The sequence below is a fragment of the Atractosteus spatula genome, chromosome 3 (assembly GCF_055471065.1).
Source record: "Atractosteus spatula isolate fAtrSpa1 chromosome 3, fAtrSpa1.hap1, whole genome shotgun sequence".
Classification (NCBI taxonomy): domain Eukaryota; kingdom Metazoa; phylum Chordata; class Actinopteri; order Semionotiformes; family Lepisosteidae; genus Atractosteus; species Atractosteus spatula.
Window position 1 is genome coordinate 70,026,238 of NC_142708.1, and position 23,471 is coordinate 70,049,708.

At 46.2% G+C, this 23,471-nt stretch overlaps 3 protein-coding genes across 5 annotated transcripts; all 3 read right to left on the reverse strand.

Annotated features, from left to right (window-relative positions):
* Positions 1-411: 411 nt before the first annotated feature.
* Positions 412-8,864, reverse strand: fis1 (fission, mitochondrial 1). The gene is made up of 5 exons (XM_088910329.1): positions 8,800-8,864; positions 6,902-7,034; positions 6,730-6,806; positions 6,146-6,251; positions 412-5,784 (listed from the first exon to the last, which is right to left on the reverse strand). The coding sequence occupies exons 1-5, from the start codon at positions 8,842-8,844 to the stop codon at positions 5,687-5,689; spliced, it is 459 nt and encodes a 152-aa protein (XP_088766455.1). The 5' UTR covers positions 8,845-8,864; the 3' UTR covers positions 412-5,686.
* A 782-nt stretch (positions 8,865-9,646) lies between these two features.
* On the reverse strand, positions 9,647-12,705 carry LOC148838541 (cytidine deaminase). Its single transcript, XM_088912009.1, has 5 exons — positions 12,652-12,705; positions 11,847-11,969; positions 10,880-10,991; positions 10,244-10,301; positions 9,647-9,760 (listed from the first exon to the last, which is right to left on the reverse strand). The coding sequence occupies exons 1-5, from the start codon at positions 12,656-12,658 to the stop codon at positions 9,647-9,649; spliced, it is 414 nt and encodes a 137-aa protein (XP_088768135.1). The 5' UTR covers positions 12,659-12,705.
* A 2,711-nt stretch (positions 12,706-15,416) lies between these two features.
* LOC148838542 (thialysine N-epsilon-acetyltransferase-like) lies at positions 15,417-23,076 on the reverse strand. 3 transcript variants are annotated; one of them, XM_088910501.1, is made up of 6 exons: positions 22,913-23,076; positions 20,735-20,786; positions 19,905-19,988; positions 19,440-19,541; positions 18,674-18,714; positions 15,417-16,130 (listed from the first exon to the last, which is right to left on the reverse strand). In XM_088910501.1, the coding sequence occupies exons 1-6, from the start codon at positions 22,973-22,975 to the stop codon at positions 15,951-15,953; spliced, it is 522 nt and encodes a 173-aa protein (XP_088766627.1). In that variant the 5' UTR covers positions 22,976-23,076; the 3' UTR covers positions 15,417-15,950. The 3 variants fall into 3 exon arrangements, with proteins under 3 accessions (XP_088766627.1, XP_088766625.1, XP_088766626.1); XM_088910499.1 differs by having other exon boundaries at positions 15,417-16,236; XM_088910500.1 differs by having other exon boundaries at positions 15,417-17,401.
* Positions 23,077-23,471: the final 395 nt, after the last annotated feature.

The following is a 23,471-nucleotide window of genomic DNA, read 5'->3' on the forward strand; positions in this document are numbered from 1 at the left end:
GAAGAAAAACAGTATATTATATGAAACCCACTATCTTCCCCTGGGAGTTAATGAGTAACATTTATGAGTGGCAGCAATGTCATATAACTTATAGCAACTAAAAGCACCTGTTGTAATTCCCAACAGCCCAATGGGGCAGGCAGGGGGCCTGGAATTCCACAGAGGGCAGAAGTACTGTTGTGTGTGCAGAATCAGCACGTTACTGCAGGAAAGTCACACACACACACTCAGCCCTCAGCACAGAGTTTTCATTGGAGATTTTGAACAGTGCCAACAGGATCTCAGTATTGTTGGAGAAAGACGCCAATCAGCCCCTTGGTGTGGGCCAGAGCTGAAAGGAAGCAGCCTTTTGGGCCGTCACACCACTCTGACACGCCAGAATCGCTCAAAGAAAACCATCAACATCTCAGACAAGATATTAAAACTATTTTATTTACACCCGGACAAGAACCGTTGCATCTGCAAGCAAATTCATCGTGCTCTGCGCTGCGCTCAAGTCTTGCACAGCCGGCGAACACAAAATCAAATCAGTTTGCCAGAACAAAAGGAAGTCAGACGACCAAAGAGCAAATATTTGTTTTAAATCACCACCAACCATTCTAATATCAACATGACATTTCAATTGCATTGGCAAATCCATCGTTGTTTTCAGTTTTAAACAGCACAATGAGTAAAGATTAGAATACAAAAAGTTTAAATCAACGTTACTACCACACCCCCTCCAAATATAAACTCGTGATCCCGTCAAATGAAGGCGCTCTGCCTCACTGCTTTGTGGGGTCAAGATGCTCTGTGGCCTTGATCACTCACTTAATCTCCCTTCTTCAATGAGCACTTCTGCCAGCACAAAACACCCACCTTCTGCACCTGCTAGGACCCACGATTGAGAACCCCGTCTCCTGTTGTGTCTGTTCCACATGCAGGCAGGTCCTGCCTGCTGTTTCACATCAAAAAGCACATGTTCACTACAAACTCCCACACCGTTGATGAATGTCTTCTAAAGGTTTCACTGTGTATGAAACCTGCTGCCTCTTCCAGTATTGCCAGTGGGTATTTCACTTGTTGCCAGAAAACCTAGGGGCTTAGAGACTTTGGTGTGCATGACGATGATTTTCAGTTCTCATTAATTCTGTGTAATAATTACCTCACTTCAGAGCATCCAATTTTGTCTTGGACGAGATGTGTTGCAGAAGGCAACCTGATCACAGCTTCAGCAGAAAAAACAACTACAAATGCTGAATTCAATTTAGCTTCCTGGTCTGTAAGGTTCACACCTTCACTTGCAGTTTGATTTTTTTTGTTTATTTGTTGTGCCACAAAATGTATGAAAGAACCCAAAATGTTTTCTATTTTTGAGCAGAGGCATTTTTATCTGCTGGAGACCATCACTTAAGGAGTGTGAATGGGTTCTGTCATTCACTAGTCAGGCAGGCGGTGAACATCTGTGCTGTCTGGGGAGCACTGATGGGCCACTTAGGGAACTCTTACAGGGACTGTTATGAGTGCCTGACATTCTCCCTGTTGTCTCTCAAATCACCTCCACTGCAGTACCTCCCTGGAGGTCTAGCCACTATTCAACAGTACCTGGAATTTGAACAGAATGAAGGAAATTAATCCTATAAGGAACAGGGCCTTACAGTAATCCTATAAGGAACAGAATTCCAGAGCATTCTTAAGAGTTGGGTATAATTATTATACTGTGGTAAATAGCAGCAAAGAGATAAAAACCTTCCCTAAATCAATCTACACATGGGAGCACTGATGTTCCCTTGTTGCACCTGTTTACAGGAGAGCAGCAGTACCTCCTGGGAAACACACAGTCTGAGTCACTTTGCTTTGTGGCAGAATGGCTCAGTCTTCATGCTCCTGCTCCTGAACTACATGATGCAGGTGGAAAATCAAGCTCCTTGAAACACAGGGATTTGGATACACAACCCATATGCCCACAGAGATATCACTCTATATTTCCTGTATCAATCTGAAAGCCCAAAACTTTCTGGTGAGCAAGCATACCCAAAAACAAACTGGAGGTAAGGACTGCACAAGCTTCAGTTCGCATAAAATCTATGGATTAAATATGCTTGCTGAACTGTGATTGGGTGAAATGGGTGAGCTAAAAAGTGAGAGCAAAGATGCAGAATCTGTAACTATTACTGTATGTTAGATGTTACTACTTTTAGAATTCAATGAGAATTAACACCAGTTAAGGCTGGATACTGTGCAACTTTTTAGACAAGTTGCTGGTAAGCATCTCTGGACTTCAGGGCCTGCATTGCGGAACCATTCTGTTCCACACTGTGTAGTGCCTCCAGTCAGACTGACTGCAGTTACATCAATCTAACATGCACAGAGAAAGACAGGACTGTGAGAGCGCAAAAGAGATAGTTCTTTCCTCACTAAGGGAAAAAGGAACTTGCAGGTCAAGCAAAATGATGAAGAAGCCAGGCAACAGTCCAGGGAAACAATTTCAAGAAGAATCTTATAGACCTCGCGTCTCAACCAACATCAAAATACAAAATTGTCCGCCAACTGCAGGAAGCCGAAAACACAAAAGAGGAAAAATGAAAAGTGACATTAACAAAAAATCTTTCCTCCTGAAACACAAAGTGCAAACTTGCAAAAATCAAAATCAAAATTGGACAACAACCACACAACCTTTCAGCTGCTCCAGTTAGCCTGCCTTCAGGATGTAATACATTCTGCTTTCCTGCTCAATCACATCCTGGTGGAACTGGCCCACAGGACAGGAAGTGGGCAGAGGAATGGACACACAGAGCAGCAAAGGTAGATCAAGCTCCCCCACAACTTTCTGCTTTCCTCATGACTTTGGCCAGCCCTTGCTAGAAAAACAAATGTTAACTGAGAGAGGCTCAGTAGCACACTCTGCTGGCCAAGACATGGCACTGCAAAAGGCAAAAAGAAGAGCAGGAACTCTCCTCTTCAACATCTGACCATCTAGTTTCAACTTGCATTCACACTTTTTAGAAGCCAGTCTCATGAAGAATGAGAAAGTATTCTAATTGAGCATTCTGAGGCATTGGTCATTTTCTTAAAACAGATGCATTTCTGTATTCATACATGACTCAATCTACATATTCTTCAGATGTTTTAAAATGAACTTCAAATCCCCTGCATTCACAAACCCCTTTAATACTTCAACACCAAACTCTTGATTTCTTAAAAATTAAATCCATTTACAATTCCTTCATGTTGCAAAGATATCTTTCGTATCACAATGTGAATACTAGCAATACTAGGACAACGCTGACAAGAGTCTTTAGGTAATAAAGCTTCTTAACATAACTTCTACATCCTGCTTTCATCAGCTAAATAAGAAGCGATCTATACTTGAACTGTATCACCTCAGAGCACCTAATAAGCTATAATCAAACCCCTAAGCATAGCACAACCTTCCATTCCAACTGCTCTGGAAGTACAGCATAAGGGCACTAGAGTACACGATTACACAATAATAAAAAGGTCTGCGCCAGACCTTTTTCACCACTCGCTTAATTGGCCACTACTTAGTTTCAACATGTTTTTATTTTAGTATTCTCAACAAACTTGTAAACGCTTTTAGAACTGTTAACACCACAGTCATCTGATTCCATTCCAAATGCTTCATCGGGCCAGCACAATTATGAATTTTAGCACTGTGCTTGAGACACGTTGTTTAAAAAACAGGACATGGAGCAGTTGGGGAAAAAAAAAGCACATAGGTGTTCTTCATTAGGCCAATGACTCCATGTAGGCTTGCTCAAGGACTTGCACAGTTAGCAGGTACTGTGGGACTGGAGCCCAGGGAATTCCTCCTCTGTGCCAATATTTTTAATGCACAGTCAGACGTGCACTAAAGAACCAGCACAGGTTAGAATATGAGCAGCGGGCAGGTTTAGCACAAAGAGAAATGCCTTTGGCCTGGGATGGAGGACACTTGCAATTTTAAGATTGCTCAAGACTCTGATGGCCATGAGATGAATGACACACAACCCGAAGACAGAACTTCTTAATTTAATTATTAATCATAATCATTATTGTTCAAAAGCAGCACTTACAAACAAGGGACTGTGCACTGCGCCAGCCGTCTAACCAAGTACCTGCACCTGTACTGTGTCTGGAAGGCAGTGCAATTCTGTCTTCCAGGAGGTCTGCACATGAAGTTTTATTGCACAGCAAAGCAGCATTAATGCAGGTGTTAACAGCTCTAAAAACAAAGCACTGGCCCTAGCACATCTGAAATGACGAGAAAAAACAATCAGAATTATGAAAACTCTGAACAATGTTCTTGTCAGTTATAAAGTAAAAAAAAACACTCTTCCACTCCAACACCCCTTTTAATCTTTTAACTACCATTTTACCTTAAAGGCAGGAAATCTGAATTTATAGCCCGTGCAAAAACAATAAATATAATCAAGGAACGGTACGTGCCCTTAGCAGAGATATCCCCCTGTCACATGTAGTGGAAATATTAAGAGAGAAAGCTAGGAATGAACAGCCAGAGGGGAAAATGCTCCTCGGATTCAACTGTACATCCCAGTATGTTAGAGGCACAGATAACACCCTCCTGGGGGATTTTATTTGTATTACAGAGCAAAAAGAGGGAGCAGAAGGGTTCAGCGAGTGGAGATGCAAATCAGGGCCACTCAGAAGCTGCACCACTTGTTCCATCAAAGGTTTAAATCAGTTCCCGAATAGGTTTAACCAAGCTGGTTAATAAGTTAGCCTGATGCACCTCTGTACCTCTCACCTCACAATGCGAAGGCCTGTGCTGTCTTTTACTATTGGCCGTGCTCTCTCAGCACTATGTGCTCTCTATGTCGTGGAAAGCCTCCTTTAAAAATGACTATCACTGAGGAAAGCACAAGAGGGACACCCTTCTCTGTGGCACATGGTGCACTGTGCCAGAAGCCTGTGCAACTCTCATGGCATAAAAGCACAATTAACACCAAAGTCTGGGCAGAAAGGACTGAAGAGAACGCTACTAGAGGCCAGTAGTAGCCTCAAGAGAGAAGCTTGAACACAACTTTTCTGAAGAGTGTCCAGAAGCAGACCATGAAATGCAGGGGGTTTAATCTAAGGATGCAGGTGATAATGAAACATAACTGTCCCTGCAGACTGCTTTAACAAAATATCACAAGGTAACACTTCAGAACAGGAGACACCTGAAAGCCGTGTGTTAGCTGTGACAGACAACTGATACACACCGCAGTTACGATACACAAACACTTAAACGCTTGATGACCTCGTATAAAGCCAATCTAGATGTTTATCGCTTTTCCTCAGCAATAAGTCACACACATTTACCAGGCTTTTATTAGCACTCCACAAGCTGCGTTTCAAGTGCGAAGTAGTAACACAAATCGAAAAGGCCCTATTCCTATTCCACAGTGTTATTACCTGTTACAACAACAGGGGTAAAAACGAAATCCTCAGACCTTGCGACCAGTGAAAGAGCACACCTGTGGTGAAACAAGTGAACAAACAGGCACACAGCGGGGTGCGGCGGAGACAAAGCAGGAAGGGAATGAAGACACGTCTGCGCCTCTAAACTGCAATGAGCTGCTCTGCTGCTCGGTGTTCGGCCCAGATCCAGAGTGCTCTACAGCAGAGAGGTGGGGGTGGGGAGGTGGTTTTTAAAGGGAAGGGTGTGGCCATCTTCCACGGGAGCAAATCCTTCTCTTGCTTGTTAGGACTTTGTCTTGGCCACAGCCAGTCCGATGAGACCCGCTAACCCAGCCACACCTAGGCCAATTCCCCCGACGATCGCCATGCCCACCAGCCCGTCTGCAGGACCAAAGAGAAACCAAAAATGAAAATCGCCACAAATCGTATACATGTACACGTAAGTCTTTCAGATGTATTTCCCTGTGCTGTGCCCAACCAAACAGAGCACTACGTCCTTTATTTCCATGCCCTCAATAGATCACTGCCCTGTTAGGCAGAGAAAGACTGAAACAACAGCTCATTTTTAAAAAAGACAAGAAGAATCACAGCACAGCAAATCCTTCAGATGAAGCAGAGAGTGGACAAATTCAGAAACCCGTAGTCTAAATTCTTACACCAATAATGGCAGATTTTGTTTGCTAGCATCCTTGTACCCATCTGATCCCCTGACCCCAACCCCTCCTCCCCGTGGGGCCCCCACCTTTCTTCATGGCTTTGTCAATGAGCTTCTCCAGCTCCAGGGCCTGCGTGTTCCCCGGCTCCTTCTTCAGAAGCGTGCGGATATACTTCAGACCCTTCTCGTATTCCTGAGCCCGGGGACAAAAGCACAAGGAGACTGAGTCACTCCGCACAACACTAAGAACACGTTTAACTCAATCGGCTGCTGAGCAGCAGACTGGTTCCATTCAAGAAACAGCTGGATGAGACCCTCTGCTGAATGAGCTACATGCAAACCAAACAAGCCAATTGAATCGAATTGTTTTGAACTTCTCTTCCATCCATGTGCAATGGCGCCCCCTATCGCGGCTGGATGAGGGAGCCCGTTCAACAGGCAGGGCTTTCAGCCAGAGTGTCCCATCCCAGACACTGGGATCTCGCAGACGGGCTCAACAGTGCCCATGTGGGAGGATGACTGCACAAGCCTCAAGCCTCCCACGCACAACACTCAATATTTACAGTATACCTTAACATGTTTATCAGTTTCCTTTTCCCTCCATTCATTAAATTGTATAACATTTTACATACAACACACACTAATATTATTTCACAGCGATAAGAGCTCACCTTCAGTCTGTAGTTTGCCACTGCCAGGTAAAACAGGTAGTCTCTCTGGTCATCCTTTGTGCACTTAAGAACCAACTCTGGAAGAGATTTAAAAGAAACAACGACTCAACTTGAGCTGGAGGACGTGCTGCCAGACAGACTCGACTCTCTCTTCCGCTCCCTCCTCACTCACCTTCCAGGTGCCCGATGCCCTTCCTGATGTCATCCGTGTACTTGCTCCGGACGAGGCACCAGGCGTACTCGAACTTGGTGTCCTTTGACACGCTGCCCTTCGCCAGCTCCGCATTGTACTTCTTCTCGAACTTCTAAAGGGAGGGAAACCACAGGGGAAACGTCAGCCAAGCTGGCGGATTCCTAGTGTCCCAGTGCTGCCCTCTTGCCCCACATGACTACAACAACGGGGGGCAGACAAGCCTGTATACCTCAACGGAGAACACTCACAGCCAGGATTTATGCTATTCGTGTAAACTTTATGGGGCGGCACAGTGGTACAGTGGCACACTGGTTACCACTACTACTTTGCAACACTGGGACTGTAGGCTCAATTCCTGGGGTGCTGTCTGCATGGAGTTTTTATGTTTCTCCCCATGTTTAAATGGCTTTACTCCCACAGTCCAAAGACATGCTGGTAGGTTAACTGGCTTCAGGGAAAATGGGCCCTGGTGTGGGTGCGTGTGTTTGTGTCTGTGTGTGCCCTGTGATGGACTGGCGTCCTGCCCAGGGTGTACCCCGCCTTGGGCCAAATGATTGCCAGGATAGGCTACAGCTCCCCCGTGACCCCGAACTGAATAAAGCGGATAGAAAATGGGTGAAAGAAGGCAAATTGTATTTGGTTAGGATGACATAATCTTTCGTGTCACTTGCGTTAACTAGCAATGACAAACATGAGGAATAACGAGAAGATTTTTATGCAACCTTATAAAACAATCTGACACCCACTTCAGGCTTCAGAAGCCTATCTATAAAGACTATCAGCCGAGTACTAGTGTCAGTCGAAACTGTACAGTGATTTCAGTGGTACAAATGTTTACAGCAGGAACCTTGCAAAAACAGATTTGACTGAAGCTGACATAATGCTGTGTGACACCGGAAAAGCACAATTCTAAATTGCGTCACGTCGTAGCCACAAGTGAACCTGGATCACGCGCGTATTTGTCCGTAAAGACTACGAAACAGTACCAGCGGATATTACAAATCAAGTAGTTTGGAAATGCGGGAGAGAAAATAAAGATGACTCGGATTCTCCAAAAATGTGCACGCCATCTTTTCTGGTTTATAATACTTGAAATTGAAAATTACTTTTCCACATTCAATTTGAGAAAAACTCTTGTAATGCCAAGTTAAATACAATGATCAAATACTACAACTACAGATAAATACGTCTTATTTATGTTATATTGAGCAATCAGCAATATAAATCTAAGACCTAACACAGGCCTAAATCATAAAGCTCGGTAATAAGTAACAGTGAGTGGAATTATGTATTGTAAGCAAAACGATTTCAGATTTCGTGTCCAATGGACTTTGATGCGAATTCCGGAGTTCGCATCACAATTCTGGGGAGTTCTCGCGTCAGAAGTGATTCATTTTAGATGACACGTACGAAGAGTTTAGCCTTATACTTGGGAACACAAAGGTTAAAAACAATACATCAATGAAAATATAAATAAAATAAGCCATAACTTTGTTTCCATTAGTTTTACAAAACACCTTAACCTTTGCATTTTAAAGTTGTATCCAATCACAACTGAGTCCCAGACACGCACAGAATCGTTTACATCTGATTTAAACATGTACATTAGTATATCTTGTCGTATCTCCATAACGCTGTACTGCTGTAAATATACCGTGTAGCTCTGTGACGTTGTTTCAACCAATTGACAGAAAATTCCTATCGTCCATCTTTGTTTGTTGACGTTGTGAAAAGTACAGACGGGCGTGTCTCTGGGCTCCCCAACTCACCCGCAGCTCGTCAGCAGTAATCCCCGACCCTGCCTCACCGGGCTCAAACACTCCGCCACACTCGTTGACCATTTCAGGAAACAACCCGTGAGAAAGAGAAAAACTCACCAGTAAATCTTCGGGAGCCACGACTTCACTCACTACAGCCTCCATGTTTCCGGAAACAGTAATACGCAACTGCCGGAAGTCCAGTGAGACCACGTGCTACCGTAATGCTAGTAAATGTAGGAGACCTCAATTTGCTTGAGGATACGCCTTGGACAGAACCGTCGGACTTTAGCGTGTCATATAGTATTAAAACAAAGACTTAAACATTTAAAGAAGTTCAATAATTTTAATTATTTTTCCTTTATTTAATTATTTTTTAAATTATTAATTTTTATTATTTATTTTCTCAAGTCAATTTTTAGTGACTCTCAGTTCACAGGGTTAACATGCCCAGTGTTTAATATTAATTGGAATGGAGGCTTTTCACACAGAAGGCACAGGAAGTAACAGCGTGATGTCTGTATACAGTCTGATTCTGGCGGAGTACAACACGCACTGCTGCTGTGACTGTCCCCTTCTGTGTTTTTTTCATCTCTTTACCTCTCTTCTGCTAGTTTCTCCAGCCTGATTACCTAGTGATGAGGTAAGGAGTTCAGAGTCCAGAGTTGAAGGATAAGATAAGATAAGATCACTTTATTAGCCCTATACAATTTTTTGCATTAGGAATTCATCTTTTCACATACCCCAGCTTGCTCTCCATGAGACACACAGACAGGGAGAGAAGCTTGGGGTCAGAGCGCAGGGTTAGCCATTTATACGGCGCCCCTGGAGCAGCTGGGGTTAAGGGCCTTGCTCAGCGGCCCAACGGAGTAGGATTCCTCTGCCGGCCGTGGGATTTGAGCCAGCCACAGGTGCAGATCCTTAGCCACAGAGCCACCGCTCCGCCTGAGCAGGGGGAGGGGTTGTGTTATTTCCTGCCCAGGTGCGAGGGAGAGAAGGCCAGGGGCAGCAGGTCCACCAGGCTGGTCTTCCTGAAGGAGCCATCCGGCTTGACGAGGTACACATCCCACTGCTGGCCAAACTGCCAACACAGGGAACACAGCTGGCTTTATCCCGGCGTCTGGAGAGCCGAACCGATCCACATCCCCGACGATCCAGTCTAACCGACTGCCTCAGGGCCAGCTCTGAAACAAGGACCTGAGCGGTTTGTTTAGGCCTGAGAACAGGCGGCTCTTCACTACACCATGGGTGGTGGGTGTCGGCCCGATTGTTGAAAATGTTTCCAGAAACAATAGGATAAGATTTTTTTGGTCAACAAATTATGCCAACTAGCAAAGAAGTGAACTTCTTTTAATTCTTTTGTAAAGTGCATTGTGTCAGATGTGCCCATGAGACTGTCTCCATTTTGAGCAGCATCTCTGCTGGGATGCGCTCCAAGTACTCCATAAAGGTCACTTTCCCTAAGGATGGTATAGCCCAGGTACTCATGAAAGCTCTGAAAAGCCCCCTGAGCTGGGAATACCCCCTCCATCACCTACCCTACACCCCTCACTCACACACGCACCTCCAGCAGCACCTGTCTGCAGGCCCCGCAGGGTCCCACGAAGCTGTCCTCAACGTCACTGCAGAGCACAGACACCAGAGCACTATGAGGAGGAAGCAATTGCTCAGCAGGGTGCAGACCCGCCCAGCCACTCATGTTCAAGAGCGCCACTTAGTGGTTTGCTCAGATAGGACACCGGAGCATATCAGCAGAAACATGGATACTTCATAATAATTCCTTACACTTATGTATCGCTTTTTCTGGTCACTCCACTCAAAGCGCTTTACAGGTAATGGGGACTCCCCTCCAGCACCACCAGTGTGCAGCCCCACCTGGATGATGCACCAGTATGCTCATAACACACCAGCTCTCAGTGGGGAGGAGAACAGAGTGATGAAGCCAGTTCAGAGAGGGGGATTAGTAGGAGGCCATGATTGGTAAAGGCCAATGGGAAATTTCACCAGGACGCCGGGTAACACCCCAACTCTTTTAGAGAAACACCCTGGGATTTTTAATGACCACAGAGAGGTTTACTGAGAAAAAGTGTCTAGCAAAAGCAAGTGGCCAGGTTGCTAGGTATGAACAGATTTCCAAGAAACCAGGACAGTTCTCCCTCACCCGGTTGGTATGGCTTTTACCGCAGACGGCGCTGATTACCAAGTGACAGCGATGGCGGTGAATTCAGTGTAGCCCTCTGCCACAGCTCTCTGCACGGCCGTCCTCTCTGCGCACACCGACAGTCCGTAAGAGGCGTTCTCCACATTGCACCCTGTAGCAGACACCCCCCCCCCACACACACACACACAAAAACACAGGTCAGGTTTGTGAAGGAGACCAAGGAAACTACTCTCCTCTATGGGCCTGGGTCCTCCTGCTGGCCACCACAACATCACAGATTTGTAGCCTTGCACTCTTTTAGGAAGAAGAAAAGCTGTTTTTATTGCACATTTACTCAACCTGGTGGGGATCAGAATGTCAGAGAATGGTATTTCATTGGAATGACCCACCTTGTCCAAAGTAGTGGGGACACTAAGGGCTGTGAAGTAGCAGCAAACCCGGCATGTTCCTCGGCTGTGGGAGGAAAGGCGATCTTTCCAATCTAAGCGATCTGGAGGGAGTGTCTTGGCGGCTCGGATGGCTGATCGAGTCGATTCAGGAAGCCTCAAGGGTTTACACGCAGTGGGTGGCGTATTTAAAAATAACAAACACCAGCAGGAAGTGTGATTCAAACCACAAGCAGCTACTGAGCTGTTAACCACAAGCAAACTGCCAACTGCTCATATTGCCACAGTCAAACTGCGACTAACTAGTGAAACCAACAGTACAGATGACCCCTGGAAGTGGATAACCTTCTGTGAGAGGAGATCTCTAGGTTTACTGTTTCGGTAGGATGTATGGATGTTTGGACTGATAGATCAGGCAAGACTGATAGATGTGTCAAACCTGCACTGTCACTTCTTTATAAGCACCATCTCCAGTATTTCCCAGTGAAATGCGGTGGCTACTACACTATTAGCTCTGACAGTAACAACAGAAGCAAAGTCATCGTGCGCTTTGTCTTAAAAGGTACTTATCGCCAGCAGCGCACACTGACGTGCAATCTGAGCCCGCCCCCTGTTCTCACCTGTGATCACAGCGCCCCCTGTGGTGAGCAGCGCAGCACCCACGGGGAAGTGGCTGTAGGGACAGTAGGCGAAGCCGCGGGCCGCGAGGCACTTGGACACCAGCTCCTTGACCGCCGCGGAGTCTGCGCGGAGAGAGAGCAGCGCTCGTCACAGCATCTGCACCGGACAACCTCTCCGCCGGTTAAAGGCACAGAGCGTCTGCCTCTTCCTCTCTTCTCAGACCTCATCCACACCACCCGGCTGTGCTTGTTCAGAAGTGTAACGCCCCAATTCGGCCACTTTTACTGGGCCCTTATCATAAGAAAATATAAGCAACGCTGACGTATAAATATAGATCACGGATGGGAGATTTATATGAGATTCAGATCAGGATATATAGTCCAGAATTCCTTTCACGTGATTCCCTATTTCAAACATCCTGCTTGTTATAATAATATTTAATATGTTAAGATCATTTGCCTGGCTTCAATTCCTGGGCTGCTATCTGCATGGAGTTTGCATGTTCTCCCAGGGGGTTCCCTGCGGGTGCTCCGGTTTCTCCCCCACAGTCCGAAAGACACACTGGTAGGTCAATTGGTTTCTGGGAAGATCGGCCCTGGTGTGAGTGTGTGCGTCTGTGTGTGTGTGTCCTGCGATGGACTGGCGTCCCTCCCAGGCTGCACCCTGCCTTCTGCCCGTTGCTTGTTTGGATAGGCTCCGGCTCCCCTGCGGATCCCGAGCCGGATAAAGTAGTTAAAAATTGGATGAGTGGAAGATTTCAATTCAATTCAAAATACTTTATTCATCCCCATGGGAGCAATTTACCTGTCATGTTACTCAATGTCTTCCTCTGGTGCTGGAAAAAAACTCACTTTCCCTGGAAAATAAACAACTGTACATAGTATATTAGAACGTCAGGAATGTTACAAATGGGAGAGGGCTGTGCAGATCATCGTGCTCATAGGGTTGCTACAATATTTGTTTCAACAACCTGATTCTGTAGCTTGTTCCAGACTCCTGCAATCCTATGTGTAAAGAAATTCCCCCTGTTCTCAGTATTAGAGGCACTTAACTGTATTTTCCACTTGTGTTGTTGGTGTTTCATGGCTGATTCGAAGACTTTGAATGTTTCAATAAAACTTTAACAATAAATTCCTAGAATTCTCTTCTCGGGTTACATATTACATTGGTTCTCCCTTATTTCTGTGCAAACATCTTTTAAAAGCTAACCAGTTAGCACTGCTGAGCCACAGGTGGAAATCTCTCTAACACTTGCACACAAAAAAGGCCCTGTGTATTCTGAAAAAGGCCCAGTTACCCACAAATGAGCTCAGGGGAGATGTTAATTACCAATCCCAATAGAACTTCAGAGCCTTAAATAATCAACGAGATTGGACCAAATCGGCCTCATTCAGAGCTCAACCAGAAAAAATGGACACCACAGGCTCATATCAACACATTACAAGTGCATATCAACCTTTCCTACCTTTCTCCTGAATCCTCGAATTAAGTGATCTTTTGTGTTTCCTGCTGTGTGTGGTCCTTGTGTGTCAGGCTGCACCACAGCTTAAAGTCCATTGACCCCTGTCGTTAAAGTTAATTTCAGACAAGAAGCACAGGCAGAGCTGGGGGTGGCATAACAGGGAAGTAAATCATAACAGAAGGCAGAACTAAACTTCTGAAGTTCACAACAGAAGGGAGAAGCTCCATGTGCCTCTGAATGATTAATTATATCTGGAAAGCATTGAGATACAGTAGACGAGATCCAAAGTCATATTTATCTTTATAATACTTCAAATCCAGGAGTCCAATTTAAAAGTAAAGGAAGAAAATGTACAGGTGTATTCACTGAGATTAAAACATATTTTGTATTTTAATTGGGGGCTAATTCACAGAAATGCATTTGGAATATCTTTAAAGAATCCAAATGACAGATATCTTTAAAATAATGAAATGTCTCTAAAGATTGAGAAGGACGATATTTCATGGCACCTCAACGTGAATTTGACTACTTAAAATGAGGAAGAAGTCACACTTATTAATTGTCATAGAAGATGTGCCCCTCGAGTCCGAGTCCGAGGGAGTCCGAGTCAAATGCGTGAATGCAGCAGTAGTCCAAGACTGGGTAATCCATCCTGACAGACAAACAGAGTTAAAAGCCGGAGCGGGATCCGGCGGAGGGTCGGGTAATAAAAGGGGGTAATGGGACCAGACGCTCCAGCCCTGGACCCAGTAGGTCAGGACGCCGTAGAAGCCGATGCCGCCGAGTTGCTCCTGGACTCGCGGGTAGGTGGGCGTCCATCTTCCAAAGCTGAGCCCAGATTGGCAGGAACGCCTGGCCTTGATAGCACGAGGGGCAGGAACCGGAGGCAGGTGCAGGAGATGAGTCTAAAACAAGGAAGGGCTGGAGCGTCCTTAAGAGGGGGGGTTTACGAGCGTGACAAGTTGGTAGTATTATTTTTATATTTTTTGAGTTGATAATATATGGATACACTGAGTACAGGAAAAGAAAGCTGTTTTGGTCACTCTGCTTGTAAATGTTAACAATAACAAAGATGATTGCAATTACACCAAAAAATAAGACGTTCATAGATTTGTTTGTCTTACACAGCATGATTGTTCTCTCAAACATTAACAAGTAGAGATTTCAAGATTCAGAAATCCTAAAGGATGACAATAATTACCAAATTAATGAGAGTACAATACCAAAAAAGCTGGACTGTCAAAACAGGCAAAAGATGTTTTACTAACATTGAACAAGATTGAAAATGTGCATTAATCTCCGATACTGTGATTTTGTGTCACAACCTTCACACTACTCTATGGCAGCAAGAGAACTCATGACAGCATGAAGCAGAAACAGTTAACACCACAGGTAAGATGCATCTGCGACACATCTTTGAAGGAACTGGACATTGAATAAACCATTGCCTAGATCCACAACCATCTACCAGCAAGCCAGAGAACAGCCTGATAACACAGCAGTAAGGTACAGTGACTGCTCCATGTCCTTCTAAATGTGCTACCATACATAGACAGATTAACTGATCATTGTTGCCATTGTTGTGGGAAATCCTTCATCAAAGGAGCAGGACACACTCTTGTGCAGATTCAGCTTTACTGAGCTCAAGAATGACAGCAACGCGCGCTGGGTCTGCCCCGCAGAACAGACAACATGCATGGGTTTCCCAGCTCTTATATACAGTCAGAAGAAAGTTTGTCTCACAATCGGAGTGCTTGTCCTGTTCTTTGATATGTAATTTCTTCCTGTCCGGCTCTGTCTTGCTCTTGGTTCTGTCCTTTGATATGCAGCAGACTTTCATCTGCTTTATCCTGTTCGTGGTGTGTTTGTGGGTGTTGTTCCTGTCTTTTATTATGTAGTGTTAAGTCAATGGGGCTGCTAAAGCAAGTCAGCTTTATGGCATCTTAGTGTAACTTTTGTTGAAGGCTAAATTAACAGACCCCAGCAATACCTCCCACACTGTGCTACACTGGTGATATTGCAATGCTGGATAAGTGACATATATACATGTCCCACTTCACCATATGTACAGTATATGTTGCACTTCAGGAAGGAAACAACGTGTCCATTCAGGCACAAGACATTTATTTCGGTTTCTGTAAACTTACAAAGATTAGAAATGAGAAAATGAGTGCTGCTCTTTTTCCGCCACAGTGCGACATTTACTGTTATGTTGTACTTTTAAACTGAGATTCAGGCATCTGGGGGAAAAGCAGCCTCATTCACACTACTTAATGGCCATTCAGTAAATCAGCCGTCGATTCACACTCGCATAAAAATAATCATGTTGATCTAACCTAAACACCTAAATTAAATTAAAAAAAATTGATTTTCACATTGTGCATTGCATTGACACGCAGTATAAAAGCGAGCTGATAATTACAATGACGATCAATGCTGCACTGATGAAACGGGTGATCACACAGGAAGAAATCAATACCAGATCCTCTAGCAGACTGATTCTTTTGTCATTCCGAAATCACGTGATTTAGTCTGAAGGCTGCTCTCGTTGAGCTGCAGTGTTAAAGCAAGATTTAAGGGGTTTATTCTGGATGGGGGGGGTGGGTTTAATAGGGAGTGAGTGGCACGAGGGAGATGCCAGTCAGCTGCTGGGTGCCCCCTGCGCCAGCGTGTCCAGAGACACCCCTTCGAAACGCAGAATGTGCCAGCCCTCGCTGGCAGTCAGGTCCTGGGCACCTTGCCTGGCGTAGAAATCCAGCGACGGCTTGTTCCAGTCCAGCACTGCGAACTGCAGGCGGGTGCACTGGTTCTGCCGGCCGATCTGCGCCGCGGGGGGGTGGGGGGTGGTACAAAACCAACAACATGGGGGTCACTCTCCTGCCGCGGGCCCCCCCGGACACATCATGCCAGAACAGCCAAGCCATCCCCTGTGAGGGCAGAGACAGACCAGCCACAGACAGAACAGCAGACGCCGACACAGGCAGAGAGCACAGCAACAGCTCGGACTCCCCAGAGGCAGACTTCGCAACGATTCTGAGGCTGGACAGGTCGGCACAAAGTCCCGAATCAAAGACACGACCACACTCGGAAGTACAGCAGCCTTGTTTATTATACAGAGGGCCTGTCATGGCCGACATTGCTGAGAGACGGCAGAAGCACACCCAAGCTTCAGCAGCTTGAGCAGACAGCAAGAGCACCCTTGGGTGATTCCCCGTCTCGTGTCACTTCCAGATATGAAATCCACTGCTGGTCTTTTAACGCCCCGAATTCGGCAAAATACACCCCACTCCTCACAAACCCGAGGACTGTATGTCCAGAGTGTCAAACTGTGAGATACCAACTGACTGCCACGCACACACAGTATAATTCCAAGGACTACTTCACGCACACGGTTTAGGAAACTGGCACAGGGAGCCCATTAAAACCACTAACTACAAATACAGAGGATAAACAGTCCCACATTACAGCCACTTGTACTTACACGGATACTGTATACATGTAAACAGTTGAAGGTTCAAGAATACTGTACTTCTCAAGCACGGCTACCTCTATGTAAACTACAGAATTGTTGGAATATGAGCTATTATTTTATGAGGTATTATACTAATACTTTTGAAACAGTCTACAGATGCCACAGATCCCTAATAAGCTCCTATGACCATTCTGCCCTACTGTCACCAGTATATACTGTACCTCCTGCTACATATGGAGTTACATAACGGGTCTGTTGGAGTCTGTGCTGCAAAGGAACAAACAGAGGTGAAATCCACACTGAAAACTGGAAAGAAATAACTTTTTGGCTGCGGGGGGGACGCCCGAGAATGGCTCAACAGCTGAAATACGTTTTTTTCCTTCTAGTTTTTCGGCACTGAATTCTACGTCCCCGACAGCAGCCATGTTGGTAAGGGCACATCACGCTTGGGGCTGCCCCTGTGCCAGGCGCTCGAAAGCGGACCCCTCGCAGCGCATGAGGTGGTACCCCTGGCTGTCAGTGATGTCCCAGCAACCCTGGCTCACATAGAAGTCCCGGGATCCCGTGTTCCAGTCCAGGACGGCGAAATTGAGCTGAGAGCAGCCAGCCACCTTTCCCTCCTGCAGCCACAACAACACAAAACAGAGCTCGGTGAAGGCCGCCTGCGCTAGCGTTAGGAGACACACCTCTGCATACGGGGTTATAATAATGATTCCTTATTTCGGGACACTCTAGTCAAAGCGCTTTACAGGTAATGGGGACTCCCCTCCACCACCACCACCAGTGTGCAGCCCCACCTGGATGCACCAGTACTCTCCCCACACACCAGCTCTCAGTGGGGAGGAGAGCAGAGGGATGAAGCCAGATCAGCGATGGGGACTATTAGGAGGCCATGACTGGTAAAAGCCAATGGGAAATTTGGCCAGGACGCCGGGGTTACACCCCTACTATTTTCGAGAAACGCCCTGGGATTTCTAATGACCACAGACCGTCAGCACCCCCTACTGGTTCTACTAACACCTCTTTCAGCGGCAACCTTAGCCTTTTCCAGCAGGGATCCTCCTGCTTCATTTTGCACAGTTGGATTCGTTCCACGTGCGCGGCAGGATCTATACTTGGTCGCACTCCTCGTCACAGTCCTCCAGGAGCAAAAGCGAATTCATCTTCCGTCACATCGTACCTCTCCAAAGAACGTTCGGTTTTACAAAAAGCCAAGACTCCCAAAAGACGACCACGACACAACGCAACACGAGCACAAAAAGGAGCATGCACAAACACAGCAGGCTCTGGCTGTTCGACCTTGCAGGGACGCAGACGCTCACCCAGAAGGCCGATACTCACAACTCAAGGGCGTAGGTATCGCTTCCCTAACGTTCAACTTATTCTTAAAGGGGTGGTTAGGCACTTTTCAGGACAAAATAATACAAAAAAATGATTGCAACAGGGCAGAAAAATGGTTTTCAATCTGGGTTATAACTACCGCCAATGACCCTGCCCTTGATATCCTGTGGAAGCCTACTGCCCGGTCTAGGATCATGGTCACTGAAGGACCGCCATTCGATTTCTGTAGCACAAGAGAGATCAAATAGACCAAAGAGAGGAGTAAAGGGCAAAATCAGACCACAAATCCTCATCTGACGCTCGTCAGGACTCTGAGGACGAAAACCAGCATTTTAAACGTGACCCAGAAGCTGCGAATGTGTGAGCCTCCTTAAATCACAAGAACAAAAACAACATGGAGTCACACCACACCGCATTCCAGAAAGAGAGACGGGGGCACACCAAAAGAGGAGCAAGAGACACAAGATGTGACACACTGGCAGCGCTGCGCTCGAGAGAGACAGCACATGCAGCGAGGCTTGCAGGTGACGAGCAGAGCTGTGGGCACTCACCTGAGCCACTCTTCTCATCAGTGCACACCCAAGCCCTTTCCCTGCAACCGCAAGACAGAGACGTCAGCCTTCATCAGCACCAACACCTCCAAGAGGGAAAATGACCCTCACAAAGCAATGCATTACAGTTGCAAGATCTTTAACGTAAGGCAATACTTTTCCTCTCAATAACAAATTCAGGGAAATTGCTTTCAAGAGACAGTGTCAGTCTACTCTGGAACTATACACAGTCTACACAGATCCTCCGAAAGGAAGAAAGAACGATCTGCAATGCTGGTCTGCAGACCCCCAGTTCAGGAAGTGTTATAGGTTATACTAAATCACCATGTTTTAAAGATCAGGAGCCCTTATAACCTATTGATTATGAACTTACTGAATTAAGTCATTTGCTCAATTGACACATTTTGGTGGAGAGCTGAAGGGTATTTAGAATCAAGTTATTCCAAGCCCTTAGAAGCTGCACACTTTAAGGTGACCTACGAAACCTGCTGGGGCTCCCAAAGACCAAGGATGGAGAACCCTGCAATAGACCATATAAATAGAAATGGACCGTGTGAACCCTGTGTCACATGGGCAGAATGATTTTCTGCTCTACACTGGACTTTCCAATGAACACAACTTTCCACAGTATCTGAGAGGCCAGGTGTGGTCAGGCTTGGGTATGGTCAGCCCAAGCTGAATTCCGAGCCCCTCTGTGGTTCTGAAGCACAACAGGCTTTTCCTTCCTGGGCACCCCCCCCCCCCAACACCGGACCCCCGCACTCACCTCTGTACTCAGGCATGACATACAAGTCCTCCATGTACACCGCCCGGCCCTTCCAGGTGCTGTAGGTGTAGAAGTACAGCGCGTAGCCCACCTTGCTGTGCCCTGACACAGACACACAGCCAGGGGAACACCGATCAGAGTCCTGCAGCCTTTCGCTATGAGCTATGAACCAGCTTAATCACCTGGCCATCGAAGCAAACACGCCAAAGGCAAGACAGGGCATTGTGAGTTTAAATAAGCAGAAATGAGAGGAGGTGAGGTCATTCAAGCCATCTAGTTCCAGAATCTCTGATCCAGCCCGTTTGGTTGGTAAAAGCTAATTGATCCCAGGATCCCATCCAGGCATTTCCTGAAAGCAGCCTGGCTATCAGCTTAGAACACATAGCTGAGTGAGGCGCCATTGTAATCGCAGAGCTCCACAGATCGGAGTGAACTGGACCAGTCCAGAGGAAAGGGCCCACCTACCTTCCCTGCTCTTGTGCTCCTCTGGCACCTCTGCTATCAGGCACTTGAAGAAGGGGTGGTTGGAGAAGCCATCTGTCTCCAGCACTGCAGGGGGAGAGAAGGACATCGCTCAGCAGTACCAGGGTGCCATGTGTCCAGCCAGTTCAATGGTTATTCAATTCACATCATCAGGAGCTCAAGGAGGTGTGAAGAGGCTGTGGCCACTCCAAGACATAACCTGGCTTGATCATGGCCACGTCCTGGGCCCATTGTGATCTCACTACCCTTAACAGTGTCCTGCTGGCCAATCAGGCCTGCCAGACCTGAAATCAGTTAAGACCGGTCTAATTTATCATCTAATAAATCCGATTAAATAATCAAGGGCACAGTTGGGCCAAATCCCATTGGAGCCCGTGGCCATGGGATGTGATTTAAGAAGGTCACATAACAGCAGCATGATCCAGGTTAACCTAGGCTCTTCCATTCCATGTTTTTATTCCACTGAGGTGATAAGTAAGCAATTAAGGATCGTCACAGTGATTCATGTACCAGAAAGGCTCAACTCCGGCAATGGAGTGGACGAGAGGGGTCCAGGTTCTCAACTCCTGGACTACAGATTAAGAAGAAAGGAAGGATTGCAGTCAGTTTCTGTTGGCACTGCAGGACCTCTGGACAAAATGTAACAAGGTCATGAAGCACAATTCAACTGCCTTTCATTCCGTCTTGGTCTGAAGATTTTCCCGACATCATTAAGCGCAACACATCCAGCCCTTAATAACGCCGGTAAGGGGATTCTCCACCCCTCCAGCCCTTGAGCCACACAGACAGACGATTCCGTCCGGGATTCTTACCTTCCTGCGTTATCTTCACCTGGTCAGACATTTTCTCATAGCTAGCCAGCTCCTGCAAAGCCCAAGACACAAGTATTCAGCATCCCGGGAGGTAACTGAAGTTGCTCCAGCAGTGCACTTGAACCTAGCAGAATAACCAACAGCAAAAACGAGAACCCAGGGCGGCCAGAAGGGTTGACTAAAGGGGATCGATTCAGGACTCCTTTGCCCCGAGAGCGAGGAGTATGTGTTCCACACCTCAAGCACAGCAAACTCCCAGGAGCAATGAGCAAGACCAGTCCTAGTAGCCTCTGCTCATGCGAGGCCAACAGGTTCTTAAAACAAATGGGATTCCTTGCCCATCGATTCTTAATAAGCGGCACGTAACGGTTAATTCCACTTTCACAAGTAAAAAAAAAGAAATAACACAGCCTTTTGGCTGGTGAACCTTCTTTTTTTTTTCTTAATTCTGCCTTTCAGCGCGGAATTCGTATTGTACTGCATTCCGATCCAGTTCCGGGTACTGCGGCAAAGCGGGAGAAACCGTCATTTAACACACATGTCCCATTTCTCCCGTCTCTCCCAGCCCGAAGAAAGTCGGACCCCAGGCACAAGCTATCCGGTTGCAACTCCTGCTCAGTCACAGCAGAAGTACTGTACTTCGCTTCGCTTACGCCATCCAGCTTGAAGGCAGGAATTCAGCTGTTGCCTTCAAAAAATATGTTAGACCTGAATCCCTTCACGGTGAACGGTAACCCATCTCGCTTGAGGACTGAAAAATATCTGAGAGCCAAATAGATCATTGCCAATATAATGGCTGTTTTTAAATATTCCGCTTCTTCCGAAGATGCCAGATACAGTATACTATGAAAGCCCGTTTCCGCCAGGGAGTAAAAAAAAAACACGCTATGGTGTCTCAGAATTCCGACTTAGTAACTCAGAATTCCGACTTCGAAATAGCACATATTTCACTGCCTGTCCTTTTGTTATTGTAATGGATTCGGGTTCTAGGGCTTGTGCCCTTGCTGCTCCCACCCTACTTCGTGCCTCGCTGCACTGGCTCGAACCTGGGTCTTGCCAGCTGAGCTAAAGAAGACCTTCTTTTTTTTAAGTAGCAAATGACATACAATGGAAATATATAAAAAGCATAAGTTTCAGCTTTTATAATTGTGAATTCCTGTGGATGTGAAGCGTCTATTTCTGTATCGTATTTCATATTCTGTCTCCGTTTTTGTATTTCTGGTGTTTAAATCCAAACTTTTTTAAAAAGCCAACCGTACACTATTCCATCCGGGTACTATGGAAGCCTCACTGGCGGAAATGGGATTCTATAAAAATTAGTGTCATTAGTTTGATTTTTATCAGGGCACTGTACAAGACAAGTCTTCAGGCCTATAGATCCTATGATCCTGTACGATGTATGAATGTAGTGTGACGGAACGGCCGACATACAGGTTGTACGATCTGGTTGCAGTGTGGTGACGGCACCGCCCTCCCCCGCGCATAACACGGATGATGGCCGCCGCGGATAGAGAAGGTCTCCTTTAGCTCAGCTGGCAAGACCTGGGTTCGAGCCCATGCAGTGAGGCACGAAGTAGGGTGGGAGCGGCGAGGGTACAAGCCCTAGAACCCGTATCCGTTACAATAACAAAAGGACAGACAGTGAAATATGTGCTTCCGTAGTACCTGGATGGAATAGTGCACGGTGGGCTTTTAAAAAAAGTTTTTATTTAAACACCAGAAATACAAAAACGGAGACAGAATATGAAATACGATACAGAAATAGACGCTTCACATCCAGAGGAATTCACAATTATAAAAGCTGAAACTTATATTTTTTACATATTTCCATTATATGTCCTTTTTTACTTAAAAAAAGGTCTGGTTTAGCTCAGCTGGCAAGACTCAGGTTCAAGCCCATGCAGCGAGGCACGAAGTAGGCTGGGAGCGGCGAGGGCACAAGTCCTAGAACCCGAATCCGTTACAATAACAAAAGGACAGGCAGTGAAATGTGGGCTATTTCGAAGTCGCAATTCTGAGATACCATAGCGCGTTTTTTTTTTTTACTCCCTGGCGGAAACGGGCTTCCATAGTATACTGTAAATGTAAAGAGCAAGAACTGATTTAGTTTAAAAAATCGGGCTGGCGCGTTTCAAAGCTTTAAAGCACCAGCGACGTTTTCTCTCGGCGCGAACTCACCCTGATCATCCGAGCTATGTCTTTGCAGTCCTCCGAGGTGGCTTCGCGGATTGAATACTGCATTGCTCGAGAGTAATCAAAACAACTGTGGCTGGTAGTTCACCTGCACGGTGTGTCGGAGCGCCGGCGACCTGCTGTCTGGCTGGAATCAGCGAACTGCCTGCAAATTGAGCAGCGCAGCGCGTCACCCTTGCGTCTTAAAGTGGCAGCTCCACAGACTCACAGCCACCCGTGTACGATGCTTTCCACAGGTTTTTTTTTTCCGGCAATATTATAACCCCACACACTCTTGGCAGAGATCACCAGCTGACAAAAAGATTTATGAAAACCAGCATGACAGTGACTTTGATTAGATAGTTCTGTGAATATCACCTAAAACCAGCGTCAGATTTAAAGACGCCACTGCAGTGTTAACTCATGCGGCTCTAACTGGCTGCTTGTAAGACATAAGACACCACAGAGAGCAGGGCCACCAGCTTTGACCGCACGTCTTGTATGGATTGGTCATATAATGGACGAGTGTCTGACAGTTCTGTTACGGACCGCTATTTTTTTTTTC